Source organism: Eucyclogobius newberryi, unplaced genomic scaffold (assembly GCF_026437365.1).
Source record: "Eucyclogobius newberryi isolate DKJ021-1_F unplaced genomic scaffold, fEucNew1.0.hap1 SCAF_20, whole genome shotgun sequence".
Lineage (NCBI taxonomy): Eukaryota > Metazoa > Chordata > Actinopteri > Gobiiformes > Gobiidae > Eucyclogobius > Eucyclogobius newberryi.
This window is the reverse complement of record NW_027315835.1, coordinates 8,047,774-8,065,483: the sequence shown is the minus strand read 5'-3', so window position 1 is coordinate 8,065,483 and position 17,710 is coordinate 8,047,774. Positions and strand designations below refer to the sequence as shown.

The 17,710-nt window shown below is 39.5% G+C and overlaps 1 protein-coding gene across 1 annotated transcript in view; it reads right to left on the bottom strand.

The window, feature by feature from the left end:
- fbxo11b (F-box protein 11b) overlaps positions 1 to 8,791 on the bottom strand; it is a 29,372-nt gene extending 20,581 nt beyond the window's left edge. Inside the window, exons 1-5 of the mRNA XM_072456754.1 lie at positions 8,492 to 8,791; positions 5,288 to 5,445; positions 3,930 to 4,011; positions 2,566 to 2,710; positions 1,078 to 1,207 (exon numbers count right to left, since the gene is read on the bottom strand). Of these exons, the coding sequence (XP_072312855.1) occupies positions 1,078 to 1,207; positions 2,566 to 2,710; positions 3,930 to 4,011; positions 5,288 to 5,445; positions 8,492 to 8,579 (603 nt within the window). The 5' untranslated portion in view covers positions 8,580 to 8,791. The remainder of the gene's footprint in view (positions 1 to 1,077; positions 1,208 to 2,565; positions 2,711 to 3,929; positions 4,012 to 5,287; positions 5,446 to 8,491) is intronic.
- Positions 8,792 to 17,710: the final 8,919 nt, after the last annotated feature.

The window sequence follows — 17,710 nt, the reverse complement described above, 5'->3', positions numbered from 1 at the left end:
AGCCTTTTCCCCACTGAAATCATGTTTGAGATGTTAGTATTATGAGAACACAAAGCTAAACCTTAGAAATACAAGAAAGACATTTTAAAAAGGTACATGATATTATATGAACACAAATTAACTCTGTATTTTAATATCGCGCAGCTAAACCTATTTATATATAAGTGAATGCAAACTATATGGTTTGATTGACATTAAATAGGTCTGGTATTCAAATGCACTGACTTTATGAATAATAATAGTGCGTTAGTCTCCTCTATATGTGGTGCTTAATAGCTTCATGCATTATTCATCCACTCCAATTTTAAAGACACAGCTTTAAAAACTCGCCGAAAAACTCGCCGACACCAAGGCGACGAGGGTGAAGGGTCTTGCTTGAGGACACCACAACAACAACAACAACAACAACAACAATAACAACAACAACAACAACAACTATATGCAAAATCACTACATTTCTTCTCGCTGTAAAGATGATAAAACTTAGAAGGTGGACAGATTATCAGATTTGAGATCATATTGTCACTAGCTGCGCTCAAAATCTGATTGTTGCCAGGTTTTGGAGTTGGAAGATGATTAAAATGACATGTAAACAGCAAAATGTGACGCGAGTAAACATTTCCTTTGGCTCGTTGTCTCTAGGATTTGTTTTTGCAGTTTGCGTGTCATGTAAATCATCTCAAACGATCCAGAAATCAGATATTGGTGTGCAAGAATATATCGAGAATATAGTTTAACACAAAATACTGCAAAACGAGCCAATAAAAATGTAAAATAAACACACAAAAAAAATTCAAAATGTGCGCGTAAAAGGATTTTTCTACACTTGTGTGAGTCATTTTATAATACTTTCACAATTGTTTTGATAAATTTGACTGACAATTCAGATATTCAAGAATTTACACATACATAGAGGACTCAGACGGAGCAGGATGTACATGTAAAAGACACCAGAAATGTGTAAATGTAGCGCCTCTGAAGACAAATCCATGTTGTCTCTAACTGTCCTGCATCAGATCGCCCTCAAGCAGCTTCACTTCAGCTCTATCTGGGTCAAAAGGAGTAAAAAAAGCTCACCAGCTGCTGAAAGCTCTCCTTCCAGGGGTTTGGGTGCTCGTGCTCCTCGGGGTTGATCTGGTAAAAGCGTCCGGGCTCGGGGTGCATCATGGGACGCGTGTACTCGAACACCTCCATGTAAAGGCGCTTCCTGGAAAAACAAAACGAGCGACACGACAGGAATGAGCATCGAGCGGCGCGTGTTTGGTGATGATATGAAAATGTCAAACGTCAGTAAGGGAAGAGGGTCGTTTAAAGCTGCGCTGCGCCTGTGTCCGTGTGGTCATTTTGATGGCACAAATAACAAAATCGCCGACTCCGCCCTTTAACAGCCTTTAAAGCAGAACTAAGTCACGTTTTCACCTCATTGAGCGTCTTTGTAAGTTCCTGTGATGGATAAATGTGCATTTTCGGAGCGTTTGAAGCGTCTGTTGTCGACCCGAAGATAACTCTCCAGAGAAACCCTGACTCTTTTTATATTTGGCAATGCAAAATGTTTTTGTATGTAATTATACTTTATTTCATTATGATAAAGAAAGAAAAAACATAAAAGCTTTTGAGTCTATTTTCTGACCATGTATTTTCACAAGGGACCTGCAGGGGGAGCTCTATCATCTCTATTTTGCACAAATCTGTTGCTCTAATGAGATGGGCGCCTGACAGTAAAGCCGTAATTGTAGTAACGTTTAGTCAAAGAGCTTAAATGTTTGAGATAAATGCACGAATCAGATGATTTTGGTCCACAGCAGCAGCTTTTGACAGTTCCTGAATTATTTTCCCGACTTCTGCCAGTGTTCATGTGAATTCTTTAACTCCTGAGTCTCCGAGGAGCACATGAAAGTAGCATTTGTAACATTTCTGGTGGGAGGTACGCCATCTGCTCATCCGCACAGATGACAGTTGTTATTGCCTTGAGTATTTTATTTTGTTTTTGATAATGCAATAAAAAAAACAAACTGCAAACGTTTCCTAACCAAACTGCTTTTCACAACCATTTGTTAAGGTTCAAACTCCAATGTAAACCCATTATCGGATATTTTATTGGTTATATTTAGGTATGGAACAACTAATTGTGAAGAAAAAAGGTCATATTTTTATCATCGTAATCGTTACAGACTCTAAATAAGTTTTTATAACAAAGACGTGGCATTATTAAATCAAAATGCCAAAAAATAGGCTTTATTCATAAATATTCTCCATCTATAAGCCTCCAGTCGCCATATTTCAATCTTCCTTTGGTTGATAATGCACTTCAAAAGTATCAGTGCACAATAGAAATAATGGTTTGACTTTAACTCGTCAGCTACAAAAATAATCGTTAGTTGCAGCCTTACTTATAATGGAAATTACAAGCCTAGACGCTGCTAAATTGTGCAATCCTGTGTAAATATGACAATAAACATTCTCCTAGTTTCATTTACCTCCTCCAAACCCTCATACGTATTGGTGTTTTCCCATATTAAAGCAATAATAAGCGATATTAAAGCGATATTAAAGCACTGCACTGACCAGAGGATGGGGTCGTTGGCGAGTTGGCTGAACCTCTTGCAGACACACGCGGCCTGACACAGGTCCTGCTCCAGAAGGTACGAGAAGATCTTCAGAACCACCTCGTCTGGGAGCTTCTGCTGGAGGTACTGCTCGGCCGGGGCAGCTGGAGGAACACAACGGGACCCAATGTAACCGACGAGACAGAGGGATCGTAGGAAGTCCAAAACATCATCACAATTTTTCTTCTTAATGATCATAATGTCCATGCGATTCATGGTTTTCTTATTAAAAACAAATGAATGCAGGTGTCGGTCTTAATTCGGGGTGTTATGTTGTGTTCTGACAGTGTTATGATGTTAGAGAAAACAACATTAAAAAACAACATTATTCACGATTACTGAGATTGTGACCAAACGACTTGTTAAATCTTGAATTGTCTTTATTTCCATCGTCGAAAATGTTGCTATTTCTAAAGTTTGAACAGCTTTGGAAAATCGATTTTCTTCCTGATTGAGGTTAACGTAACAAAAACGCAGACGAATTTCAATCCGATGCATTGTTTTGGGTTATAGTTACTGAGAAAATTGTCACTACTGTTATGTTTTAGCTCCTCTCCTACATTTATATTGTGACTAAAATAATAATGATTATCAGTTAATAATCTTGACATCCCGAGAGTAAATTTTATGAACATAAACAAGACTTTATCAATTCAATTTAGAATTACACCCAAAGACTGAACTAGTGCTGTCTAAAATATCACAAAATCAGATGCTAATGGAGCTTAAAACTAGATTTGAACAAGCTTTCTTTACTAAAGAAAATTAAATAAAAAAGGGCTTAAGTTGAACTTTTCTGAAAATGTTCAAATTATCTTGAGCTTCATCAAAACTAGTTTAAGACCAAATAGTAACATAAATAAGTACTGTTATTTTTTGTTGAAATTACAGTTAAAATAACAAGAGTTTTGTTTAATAGTATTAGTGTAGTATCATAAATCAGGATTGACTGAGGACTTCTACATTAAAATGACTCAAAGCTGATCATAAAATTCAATCAAACGCAATTAAATATAATCAGTATTTCTATGTAGTCATCTCTGTGTTTTGTGGTAAATCAGAACACACTTTGGCCATGATTTGCTGAACATATTACTGTCACTAAACACGAGAGAACCACGTTTACACCAAAGGCTTTTAGAGAACAAACGGCATTTCTTAAAAACTATAATAAGACACCGCCGTTAACACCACGTCGTTACCAAACTGCTGCTAAATTGCCGTTCAGGATCACGTAAAGCGCCTCGGGAGTCTCACATGCGCTTTACGAATCAAAGTTATTACTACGGAAGCGTTACGTATGGAATAAGAAATAGATGTTACCCGGGAGGTCGTGACTCTTCCCCGACACTCGCGCTCGTTTGGCTCGGTGACCAAAGGCTTCTGTCGACGACGTGGACGCTCCCTGTGGAAAGAGAGAGACACGCTGCGGCTCACCAAACGACAGAATATAGCCGCGAACGCATTCTCAACACCGATATTTCCAACGGATTGTATTTCGGAACGTAGACTTTAATGACACGACTACACTTTTAAAAGGAATGCCGCTTGTATCCAGCTCTGAAGTGCATTCTTTGTGCGTCCATACATCGCTGGAGGGCTGGAGCTTTGGAATAGTACAATACATTCACTACAGCACATTTTCTGGTACGGCAGATACATCTTCTACAAATACTTCTGTTGTTTATTCACTTATTTTGAAGAATACTCATTAGGGATGCAACAATATCTGAACTATTGTAATATTGTTATTGTCAAGTCTCTCAATATCAAATTACTGTATTTTCCGGACTATAAGTCGCATAGTTTTGGCCGGGGTGCGACTTATACTTATACTCGACTTATGAGATATGAGGGATTACACCGACTTATGTGATATTAGTTGTTATTTTCACACTTGCAACCGCCTTTCATACTCCAGTGCGACATTGGTATGTTTCTTCTTTATTATTTATTTTTTGGCTTATAGTCCGGAAAATACAGTATATATTTTTTTGCAGCAACAGCAGAAAAACAACAACTGGGAAATTAGACCATGATCCTTTGCTCGACATTAGAAAACAGTTAAAAATCACATTTATGTCTTAATATAATAAAAGTTTCTCATCAAAGTCTTTTCAAGGCATTTTGAAAGGAAACAGTATAATTCAACCTCTTCAATTCATCACTAAAATGATTCAGTAACATTACAAAAAAAGTCACATAAATATTGTGACATTTGCATATTGTTAGTTTACTTCCCCAACACGGACACACAACTCTCGGTACTTTGAATGGCAGAGTTGCTAATTACAACCAAATGAAAGTTTCTTTTATCGATTTGGAAACTACGAGTCATGCAGTCCAAACATACAGCCCTCCGTTTATTTTATTTATGACGGTTCAAAGTAGGTTTATGATTAAAATAACATGATCATTTCCACCCACACACACACACACACACACACACACACACACACACACACACACACACACACACACACACACACACACACACACACACACACACACACACACACACACACACACACACACACACACACACACACACACACACACACACACACACACACACACACACACACACACACACACACACACACACACACACACACACACACACACACACACACACACACACACACACACACACACACACACACACACACACACACACACACCTCCATGGGGCCCTTGCTGGGGCAGGCAGAGGCGGTGGCAGCAGCGGTTCTTTTGGGCAGCAGTGTTTTTCGGCGAAGCTGGTACGGACTGTTCTGGGCTCCGGGACCGGACTCTTCGATGGCCATTTCTGCAGCAGCGGCGGCAGGAGCCTCCTCATCTGAGCGACAGAGACAAGAAGAGTCGGTTGGACGCAGGAACAAGTCGACGCTCGGACATGGAAAAGCAATGGAATATTTACAGTCGTTTCCCTTTATGACCCAAATCTAAACTTTGATATGTGCCGTGTTCTCTCTGAAATAACTTTATATAATATTAAAGAGAGCAGGGAGCGGCAGATGATATTGGAATGATTTCTTTGAAGATTAGAATATGGAGAATATAATCTCTGAAACGGAACAAAATGTTGCCATATAATCGTCGAAACAAAATAAGATTAATTTGTTTGAAAGAGGACAATGGAAATTCATAAAACACATGATCAAAAGTGAGTTAAAAAAGATAAACTAGGGCAGTAACGAACGATTATTTTACCTATCAAATAGTTGAAATGCACCGAAAAATCAGCTTTTTTGACTAAATTTGGCTCAGTTCACACACAAAACGGATCAATGTCTATCAAAAACACAAAAAGTACATGGTTCCTGTGCGTTTATGAAGTAAATCCTGCTTTGTACTGGTCATAAAACCTCTTCCCACGCCACATGGCACTTTGAAGTCTGTATTACTATTATTCAAATACTAAATTAGTTCACAATGATCTCAATAAGCAAATCGTCGCAATTAATGGATTAACTAAATATAGATAATAACAACAACAACAACCAAAAGGCTATTTTTCATCCGCAGTGCCTTTGCCATAATGTTAAAAGAGCAATAAATCATAAAAACAAAATCATTCACAGCACAAGACAGACTTTTTGCACGGCACCTGGCATATTTCAGCACACTATATTATTATTGTCATTTGTTACAGTCAAATTAAACTACATTTCAAACGAAGTGCCGCAGTCATGTTGCAGCTGTCACTTTTGATTTTATTTTATCGGATAACGCTTCTGCCTTATTGCTTCAGGTTATAATATCACATCTTTTTCTCTCTTGAACCAAACTTTTGTCGGGAGTGTGCGTGAAGTACGGCACGGTCAACCTTCAGCGGAGATAACTCTTTGTATTTGACTTCTTAAGCAAGTGTTTCCATTTATAAAAACAGAGCCATAGACCTCTTCCCCTTTCTGTTCTCCCCTTTACGACGTTATTATTCTTAGCTTCCATCAGCGACCAAATTAATGATCTTGTTTACTTCCTCCGATAAACAACCAAAGATCATTTAAACAGATATCCACTTTATTTTTAACCACTAATCTATTGGCACTAGTCCGGCAGGCAGCTGACCCGACAAGGCTTTAACAACGTGCTTACATGGCACTCGCGCTAGGGACAAAAATGATATAAAAACATAAAAAACATGCATAAAACCATAGCCCGGGACACATTTAGAAATGGCTAGCTGCGAGGAACGCCGCGCCGCATTATTTTATTACATATGTATGAGAAAAAGAGGCATTTACGGGGGGTGTAGTATTTTTTTTTTGGTACACAAAGCTCCACATTCATATCACATGCGTTACAGAGCTGCACAAGCCAAAAAACACACACACACCGGGTAAAGAGGCCGAGTGCACAAAGGGTTCAAGAGCTGCAAAAAAAACTACAAATAATACTGTCAATAATTGTATTTTGATCCATCGTTATCTGGACTTAACGCATCCCGAATAAGACAAACTAATTATGAAGCGAGACAGAAGATTGAAACAACTACTACAATAAACCTAAAGCAGGACAAGCCGTGTAAACATCTTTTAAATGGAATAATAAGATAACATGGCCGTTATTTGTCCCAATGCACATTTCAAGAGCAGCAGGGGAATAGAAACATGCAGATAAACTCTTGTATAATGTATATGAACTTTAATAAATAAACGGCAGGATGAAACATGCAAGAAGTTCGTTTATTTGACTCTCTGCAGCACAAATCTACATAACCACGTGCAAAGACAAGTATATAAATATTGTCCCAGCTTTTAAATGTTGAATGATAAGCAGATATATGCGACAGGACTAATGCAAAAAGATGTGTTTTATTTTAAACAAAGACAGCTGCATAGTTAAATCAAAATGTCAGAAGATAATAGTACATTTCTGAGTTTTATAAATACAATTTATTCGTAAATACTGTCTTTTTAGGGGCCTTCAGTCACGAGATTTCAACCTTTAATTGGTTAAAACATGTTTTAAATATTTCAATGCGCAATATTTGTATTTTTTTGATTAATCGAATAAGCAAAAACAAATCGACTACTAAAATAACAGTTAGTTGCAGCCCTGGTTCAGATTTATAAAGGAAATTGGCAAATGCATCCCCTGCAAAACGTATAAACGTGACGGATTTCGGTCACGTTGCATGCAGTATTACGATATTACGTTTAATTCCTCCTGTATTCCGGTGCAACGTCTGATATTCGCAGCTGTCATTGACAAACGGAGCCATTCATTGTCGGCTGCAGCTCCGAACTCAAAGTGCGCAGTAAAAAAGTCAATCCTAAAAGCGGTGTAAACAAACGGAGCTAGGGGCTAATTTACGCCGCGAACGAGGCGCGGGTTGACAGCCGGAGCCGCCTTTGGCGCGGTCCAAATCGGTGCAAACGAGTCAAAAAAACGACACGGGGAGACGATTAAACGACACAACAGCTGATTCTCTGCTACAGAGCCGGGGGGAGCTAGCTTAGCGGTTAGCATTGCCCCCGATTGCGGCTAGCTAATGTTTTTGTTACACCCCAACAAAAATGGCAATGCAAATACGCCGCAGATTTACACTCGCGTAGTCAATAGTGACAGCCGGGAATGCGAGGCCAGCGGGACGCGGTGGTGGGAAACGGTTGGATAAGATGAACAAAACGACAGCGGCGCAACGTTAATACGAGTCATTTCAGCTGCATTGCATTACATTACCGCGACCCCCAACCCCTTCACCGGAGCCGAACAAAGCGCGGCCTATGGGGCGAGAAGCCTCGGGTTTTCCTGCTAATCCGGCGCTTTTGCGAGCAGAGCGTGGACCGCACGAGAGATTAGCGCGTTATCTAAGGTGTCGTGCGGCCTGACGCCGCTTGGGTCCGCGGCACGGGGCGGCCCGGGGCCTCGCGTACCTCTCTCCCCGTTGTTTCGTTCGGGCAGCACCGGGCGCGGCCTCGACACTCGCCTGGGTCTCCTGTTCGTGGCTCTCAGCGAGTTCATCTGGTTCTGTCGTGTTGTGGGGGGGGGGGGGGAATGCGTCGCTACGCTGCCGTACTCGGCCCCGGGAGCTAAACTACGAGCGGGGCGACCCTTTTAGCCACTCGAACACGGGGTTTTGTGGCCGTTTTGTACGTGGCTTGCGATGTTACAGCAGCTGCCCCCCGAGTCGCCTCTCGCTGCCAGCTCCGTTTCAGACCGTAGCAGGAGGAGCCATTAATCAGCGGGGTAGTGTAAAGCTAGAGACATGTGGATTCTGTTGTAGTGGCGATTCCGGCGGCCATCTTGTGACTGTTAAAGACGCTGAATTCTACTAGAAAATAATGTAAAACTGTGATGGGAACAATTGATATTCTCAAAATCACTGCGCTGGTTCATATTTTATGCATATTTGGATGTGACTTTTTCCTGTTCAAAAGAAAAACGATTATATTTTAAATTGTTTATTGCTATTGCCACGGTCCTTAATTTCTCATCATTCTGAAATCTATGCACCGATACACCAGCACACAAACCGTTCATAATGTTGTTGTTGTTGTTGTTGTTGTTTTATGGCGGTTGGCATCCAATTGTTGCATTACCGCCAGACTTTATTCCTCCAATAATTCTTCTGTTGTCTCCATACCTATCCATGGGAGTGATGGAAGACGAGCACTGTCGCCATAGCAATTACCAATTCCAAAATCAAAATTATGCATATTTCGAATGAGCCAAAGTCCACAAAGTATCACGAATAGAACATGGATGTTAGAACGTTCCAACTCCGTGTTATGTGTTACCATGGTGACAGTCTCTCTAGTGTTCTTTAACTCACTCACTCCGGAAACAATCGCGAGAAGAAAAAAATACAGCAAGGAAGGCATTTCAACCAATCACGTTCGACATTTTGGAGATCTCGTCAGTCTTGACCAATCATAATCATCCTTGTACAATTAACTTCAGCCTACACCAATCGGAAGCGCCGTAGCGGGCAGCCATGACAACCTTCCCTGTTTTGGTACAAATCGGGTAGTGGATACCGCAAAATGGTAAATAAAGCTATAGCAGCTAAAATAACGCACTAAAACACACACTGGCCATGCAGCAGGTGTTAATTGGATAACATTAACGCATTAAAGTGAAAAGGATGCTTTGTAAACACATCGTGATGATGGTGTTTCAATTCATGACATATTCATTTTGCCGGTTCCTCTGGCTGCCTGATCTGCGTCACTTCATTCATGTCGCTGGAATTATTTGTATTGTCGCTTTTGTTTCCTTTATGCAAATTCACCAGGATTTTTTACAGTTTATTTTATTGTAAATCCTTCCCTATTTTTAGTTTTAACCAATTCAAATGTGATTCTTTGTCCAATTATTCTATTCAGTAAATATAATCCACGTAATTGCACCACTAGATGGCACTGTTCTGTGAGAATTGACCAGAAAAGATGTCAAGGCTTTTGAGGAAAATTGGAAATCCAAAACCAAGCAAGAAATCAAATTGGCTCATAATTCCAGAATAATTCTATACCAGACTAAATTATTTCAAACCTAACCTGCATTTTATGACTATGCAACTGTATACAGATTAAATTTGCCCACACAAAAATACTGCTTATTACATTTTCAAATACAAAACCTTACTTTAGATTAGAGCTGGGTTTCGATTCAAATTTGAAGAATCGATTCCGATTTTTACATTTCAAAATCGTTTTTTTCCGATTTTCTCAGATTCCATCCGATTCGATCCGATTTCGATTCGATCCGGGGTTTAATGTTATTAAAAATAAAAAAAATATTTGAACCGTTTCCTTCACTTCATGACTGTGTAGAGAAGCAACATATTAAAACTAGTATTATATCAATATTAAACAGCAAATCTTACAAGTATTGGTAGTTACTGATGGAAGACTGATGAAGAGGTTAAGGGTCAATCTACCTTCAAGAAAGATAATTCAGGACAATAAATGGAGGACATCATTGAGGTGACGACATCTGCAACAGTGGATTCTACTGGGACACTAACCAGTGCATTATTATTATGCTTGAAAATAATTAAGAATTCACCCAAAAGCGGTTGCTACCAAAAGCATTTTTATTTTAAAACTGCTCACACACTGCCAGTACTGAAACTGGAAGTATAAAATGTAAACGTTGAGCATTTTTCAAAAAAATTTAACTTTTTTTTTCAAAAAACAATAAAAAAATAAATTAAAAAAAATAAAATAAAAAAAAAAAATTATCTTTGGACGTACGAATCGATAATCGGTCATTAATATGCGAATCGATTAAAAATTGGAAAATCGATTTTTTCACCCCAGCTCTGCTTTAGATCAGTTGTTGTTGTTGTTGTTGTTGTTGTTGTTTTATGGCGGTTGGCATCCAAGTGTTGCATTACCGCCAGACTTTATTCCTCAGACTTTGTCGTAGTCCTCAGACTCTGTCGTAGTCCGTAAAAGTACTCCTTCCATTGCTTTGGTGTTACAAAGCCCATGAGGTCATGATATGTCTTTGTCTTTACAACATCCACCATAAAGAGTACAAAATCCTCTCTATCCACAACCAGGGTATTCTCATTAATTCTGGAACCTGCACACTTGGGACCTCCACTCTTGAAACAGTAAATAGCTCACTGCAGAGGGTTTTCCAGCTCCACAGCGCCGTCTAGTGGCTAAAACGTTTGGAGATATTTTTTTTTTTAGTATAGGCTTAAATTCAATGTAATTTTGACTATGCCAGTGCATCATGATACTCTGGATTATCAAAGAAATACAAATCTAGGTTAGAATGTACACAAAACAAAATAATTTGGTTTCTTTTAAATGCACCTGCCAGAACTCATATTGGTGCTTAGGAATTTGAGACGGTCAACATGTTACCGGTTGAACTACGTGTACAACAACTAAAATTAAATCTTTTTCATAACATTCTTAATGGTAACGCTCCAAATTATTTATCAAATAATATTCACTGTACACGTAGCCAGCATAACATCAACACACGTTCCAGCACATCATCTCTTCAGATTCCACATGTAAAATCGTTTGGAAAATCCACTTTTTTATAATTATACTGGAATAAAAGCCTGGAATCAATTACCTAGCCATGTACAGAATGCTCAAAATAAGTCTCATTTTAAATCTCTAGTCAAAATCTTTTTATTTGAATGTCTAAATAGCCAGGAATCAAACTTGTATGTATTTTATTAACATGTTTTACATTTCCTTTTAACTTATTATACAAGGACCACAATGGAAATAAGTGCTTGCGCTTTTTTGTGTTATCCTGGCTTTTTAAATTGTATTTACATGTGATTTTATATATATATATAATATATATATATATATATATATATATATATATATATATATATATATATATATATATATATATATATAAATGGTTGTAAACATATATATGTTTACAACCATTTGTTTCTGTTATGTTTATGTATTACATGTTCATGCACTTTATGGCAAATAAATCAAATCAAAAAAATCAAAAGGTTTAATAACATGTGCTCCTTCTCAAATAAAGACACTAGGAGACGCTGTGCTCATGCGGCGGTCTGTACGTAGCTTTAGATTTACAGTCCTGCATTTGGCAGCACAGCCTTGAAAAGAGTGTTATCTGAACTCTTAAATTTGAATAAAGCAGCTGCACGACTCTGCATAGCACCTCCGTAAATAACAGGTTCTGGCCTTGGGCCTTTGGATACCGGGAATGAAACATTTCCCAGTTAATACAAGTCCATAAATCTGATATGATTAGATTTCACTGAAGTAAATTGGCTTTATGACATTGAGCATCTCAATATGAATGCAATGAATATGGCAGTGGCTATGAATGAACAGCCTAATTATCCCAGATCGTTAAGCAATATATATATATATTCAATAAAAGACACAGTTGGAAGGACATCTGCTGTAATTTTGTCATTATACTAAAACTTCAAATTTCAATGCAAAAAAAAGTCTCAAACGAACTAAATATGTCGCATTATCACAGTTTTTAAAATGAAAACATTGAAAAAGGCAGATTTTTAAAAATGTACTGTATTACATTCAGTTTAAATTAGCCCTGATTTTATCTCCGTCTTGTCTCTGTTAAGGTTATATTTTGACAGAGTTTGACTAATACAAAAAGGCATAATTGTGTTAATGTGATGCAAATTATTATCAAAATGTTCAAATATCCCAATCATTTCAACATTGCAGTAAGAGCCATTATCTCACAATCACTCTGAATATTGTGCAGTAATTACAGTCCTAATATAGATCTAGAGTCTGACCACTTGTGCTGGTTTGGTCCTGGTTTGAGCCCAGTTTGGTCTCGATGTGAACCGGGTTTGGCCCTGTTCAAGTCCCAGTCTGGTCCCAGTTTTGATGAAGCACATAAATCTATTCAGGAAAGGTCAAATGCCGTCCTATTTATGTGAAGGTCATGTAAGTTACCTGCTTTGCATCAATGAAATTTCCCCATGTGGGACAATAAAGGAATATCTTATCTTAATATGCTGCCACATAGCACAGGAAGTGAACGAATCTTTCAATAGAAGTTTTTAGATTAGAAGTAATTTCCGGACTATAAGTCGCACCAGCCAAAAAATACATAATAGAGAAGAAAAAAACAGTTGCACTGGAGTATGAAATGAGGTTGCAAGTGTGAAAATAACAAATAATATCACATATAAGTCGCTCCGGAGTATAAGTATATAAGTATAAATATATATAAGTATAAGTCGCACCCCGGCCAAAACTATGAAGAAAGGTGCGACTTATAGTCCAGAAAATACGGTAAAATATAAACTTCACGACGGTCATGTACCTGTCACATCTTGAACCCGGCTGTGCAACATATTTTCTGTTCAGACACTCGCTCTTGTTTTTCTGGGTGGTTTATTTCGAACCGTCGCTTTGCATATTCACCCCCCGCGCTCCCCCCCCCCGCGGTAATGTAATGCAATGCAGCTGAAATGACTCGTGACAGAACTGGGACAGCTCTTTTGACCCAGATGGAGCAGCCAAAGGTGGGCTGGGGCTGGGGCTGGGGCTCTGGCTCTGGCTCTGGCTCTGGCTCTGGCTCTGGCTCTGGCTCTGGCTCTGGCTCTGGCTCTGGCTCGGGCTCGGGCTCGGGCTCGGGCTCTGGCTCGGGCTCGGGCTCGGGCTCGGGCTCGGGCTCGGGCTCTGGCTCTGGCACAAATGTGTGATGAAAAGCAGGTCGTGTTGTGGATTTAGAGCTTTTGCCAAATATTGAAATGCGTGGACTTGTAGGGAAAACTCTTTCAGGCCGTGACCCCAAGCTCAAAAGATGCTCAGAAATAGAGTTTTGTACCGAAAAATCGGGCACTAACTAATTTTATCATTTTTGTAATCTCAAATATGTCTTCCTTACCGGGTAAAAAGTTCTCCGTCTGAAACTTGCACAATAGCGAGATACAAGAGCCTGAAGTTGGGTAAATGCTCAGATTTGTGACTTTTTGGCATGTTTGCCATTTTCAAGTTACTATTACTAGATAACTGAAATAGATGGAAATATCAAACTCGGTCAGCACTTACACATTGGTACACATAAAAGGATTCCAGAGAATCATCAATGTAGCTTTATTGTTTTAGACATGAATTAAACTGAAAAGTGCCACAAAATCCAATTTTCAAAAACAGCTGTTAAAAACTTTTTTTTGCCACATTTCACAATACACTTTCTCAAAATATTAATCTTTTTCAACATCAGTGTAGAATTGCTGTGATAATAAAATGATAATTTTAGCATTTTGCCACTTTCAGTACATTGTACTTGTATTAATATCAAAGATAAACAGCTTAAACTTTTTCAGCACTTACACTTTGCTACTTATAAGAGGAATGTATGGTAAAAAATTTAAGATATATTTTTATCATCCATCCATCCATCCATCCATCCATTTTCTACCGCTTGTTCCCTTTCGGGGTCGCGGGTGACTGGAGCCTATCCCAGTGACTTCGGGCCTTAGGCGGGGTACACCCTGGACAGTGGCCAACTTGTCGCAGGGCCAACAATTTATTAAATTTTATTGTTTATTAACAATTTATTTATATCACACACACAAAAATAATCAATCCCTGCAGTGTACAAGACTCTTTTTCTCTCCAAGCTAATGTCATGACCTTCGTGTGGTTGAGCAGTTTCCTCTGGTGTTGAGTCATCATCTCCTCTATCTGATTCTGTCCCAGTCCCAGTCCCAGTCCCAGTCCCAGTCCCAGTACCAGTACCAGAGGAAGATGGTAAAGTGTCAACAACATCACCTGCGTGTCCACAAACACAAGCTCACTGTTGTTCCGGCGGTGAGGGTTATGGAAATGCAGCTGTGGGTATTCGTTTTGTAGATGATACTTGAGGTTGTCAGTCCTGAAATAAAAAAATAATAACTTTCAAAGTTCATGATACTGTCAAATGATGCAATGTGACCAAGATTATTCAGTATCTTCAGTACATGAGATGCACCTGTGAGATGTCCAACTGTTAGTCCAAGGGCCAAGGACAAGGTCTTGGCATATGGACAGAAGCTTGAGTTCATTCTGGCCTGACACTTCTTGTAATTCGCCCAAAGTAGCCAACTATGAGGAATAAGAGTGAACTTGTGTTTGTTGAAACACTTTCAACTGGGACTGTTTTAGATGATTTAGACTCTGCATCAGAAAGTGACTTAGGATCTTCAGGAACAGACAATGTCACATGTTAAATATGCTGACACAGTCTCTTCATTTAAGTCCAGGCTTAAAACGTTCCTCTTCGAAATCGCTTATGGTCAGAGTAGTTAGGAACAGAAAGATAAACCCACAGCTTCAGCTACGCTGCCCTAGGAGTAACTATGCTGGGGGAAGTATGACAGCTTGAGCACTATCCTCTTCTTCTTCTGACTACTTATGCTATCAAACAATATTTATTTTTTGATTCCACTTGCAAACTGTTCACCGCCTTCTTTTCTTTCTCTCACTCCTGAGGACCTGTGGACCCAGATGCCCCTCCCCTGGTGAAGTGGTCCCTGCCCTGTGTGGACGGTCCCTCATCTGCCTAAAGAGTGGCTCCAGTTCGCCTCAGTCGGTCCCTCTTCTGCCTGAAGAGTGGGTCCAGCTCGCCTCCGACGGTCCCTCTTCTGCCTGAAGAGTGGGTCCAGCTCGCCTCCGACGGTCCCTCTTCTGCCTGAAGAGTGGGTCCAGCTCGACTCAGACGGTCCCTCTTCTGCCTGAAGAGTGGGTCCAGCTCGACTCAGACGGTCCCTCTTCTGCCTGAAGAGTGGGTCCAGCTCGACTCAGACGGTCCCTCATCTGCCTGAAGAGTGGGTCCAGCTCGACTCAGACGGTCCCTCTTCTGCCTGAAGAGTGGGTCCAGCTCCAGTCTCCTCATGTCCGTCTGTCCGTCTGTGAGAGTCGGATCTCTCCTTCACTGGAACTCCTCCAGGTTTCTACGCTTTTTTCCCAAAGAGGTTTTTTTTGTAGTTTTTCCTGGCCGAGAAGGAGAGTCTAAGGACAGAGGACCCTGGGACATCGTCCCTCGCCACCACAGACATTGTTGATTCATTTCTCCCTGTGGCCCTCAGAGGCAACTGTTGTTGTGATTTTGGGCCTTACAAAAATAAATTGATTTGATTTGATTTGACTTTAAGCCCAGAGCATGTGACTTTAGGACAAGACAAGGAGAGACCTCCTCCACACACTGTCCTCTGCTGTTAAACAAAAGCCAGGTGTTCAGGTTTTTAACCTCCTCGCCTGGACAGTGGGAGCATCAGAAGATCCTACTTTGGGCGAATTACAAGAAGTGTCAGGCCAGATTGAACTCAAGCTTCTGTCCATATGCCAAGATATAGTCAATCTTGCTTCTGATGCCTATAAACAAACACCAAAATCCTTGGCCCTTGGACTAACAGTTGGACATCTCACTGGTTCATCTCATGTACTGAAGATACTGAATAATCTTGGTCACATTGCATCATTAGACAGTATCATGAACTTTGAAAGTGTCTGGCCCAACTGCAGGTCCAACAGGAACATGTCATTCCTAAGGGCTTCAGTCCTGAAGTTCCCACTGTCTTCATCTCAATAACATCGATTTTGCCGAGGAAACCATCTCCTTGATCACAATTTGTCCAGATACGGCTTTTATTTGATAGTATGATGGTTATGCATAATTAAACTATTTTCTGCTAGTAGCCTATTGCGGAGCTCGTGATATTAACTGTTTGATTATTGAATTTGTGTACATTGGGATATTTTTTATTATTAAAGAATTTGGAACTTATTATAAAGAATTTGTAACTTATTTTAACATTTTGTTATTAGTATCAGTTAAGGGGCCTAATGAAGTCGAATCTGAAATGTAGCATGTGAAAAACTGGTGAGTGAAAAAACCCATGGTGAGTAGGGCTGGGTAAGACCCTTGCGATACGATACGTATCCCGATACAGATACAATATGTATCCCGATACTTGTATATTCTGATACAATTCCCTCATTACGATATGTATCTTGATAGGTTTTTGAAAAAAGGGTCTTAAAAATGTACCAAATGGGTCATGGTTTTACTCTGGATACAAAAATGTATGAAATTTCATGTTTATCCACAAAGCACTTATTTATAAATCCATTCTGCTCTGATAACTTTATACATCCAACTGATCCTAATAGAAATATGAGGAACACATTCTAGTAAAGTATTGCATGTTTCATGGTCTGAACCTGCTGCTGCAGCATCTTCTGCACAGATCAGCTTCTGATCAGGTCCACAGCTCCTTCTTACCTCGACCCAGAGGAGCAGCACAAACAGCACATTAAAAGAACTATTCCACTTGGTTTAAAGCCTACGGGCCACAAAACTTTAAAAAAAAGTAATTAAATGTATTTATTTGTTTTAAATAAAAAAAAATGTCGATACTGTGACTCAGTATTGATATGGAGTCCGTGACGACTTATCGCCGTATCAATATTTTGAACACAACCCTAATGGTGAGCTTGTTTCAATATGAGATCATTTTGAAATTATGACTAATTCAAGTCGACCACTCCCATCGACCTGATATTTCACATATCAAATATTCATTGTATTGTCTGTCTATGTGCCAATTTAGTGAAAAATGCTATGAGAGGCTAATATTTGCATATTTTCGTACATTTCCT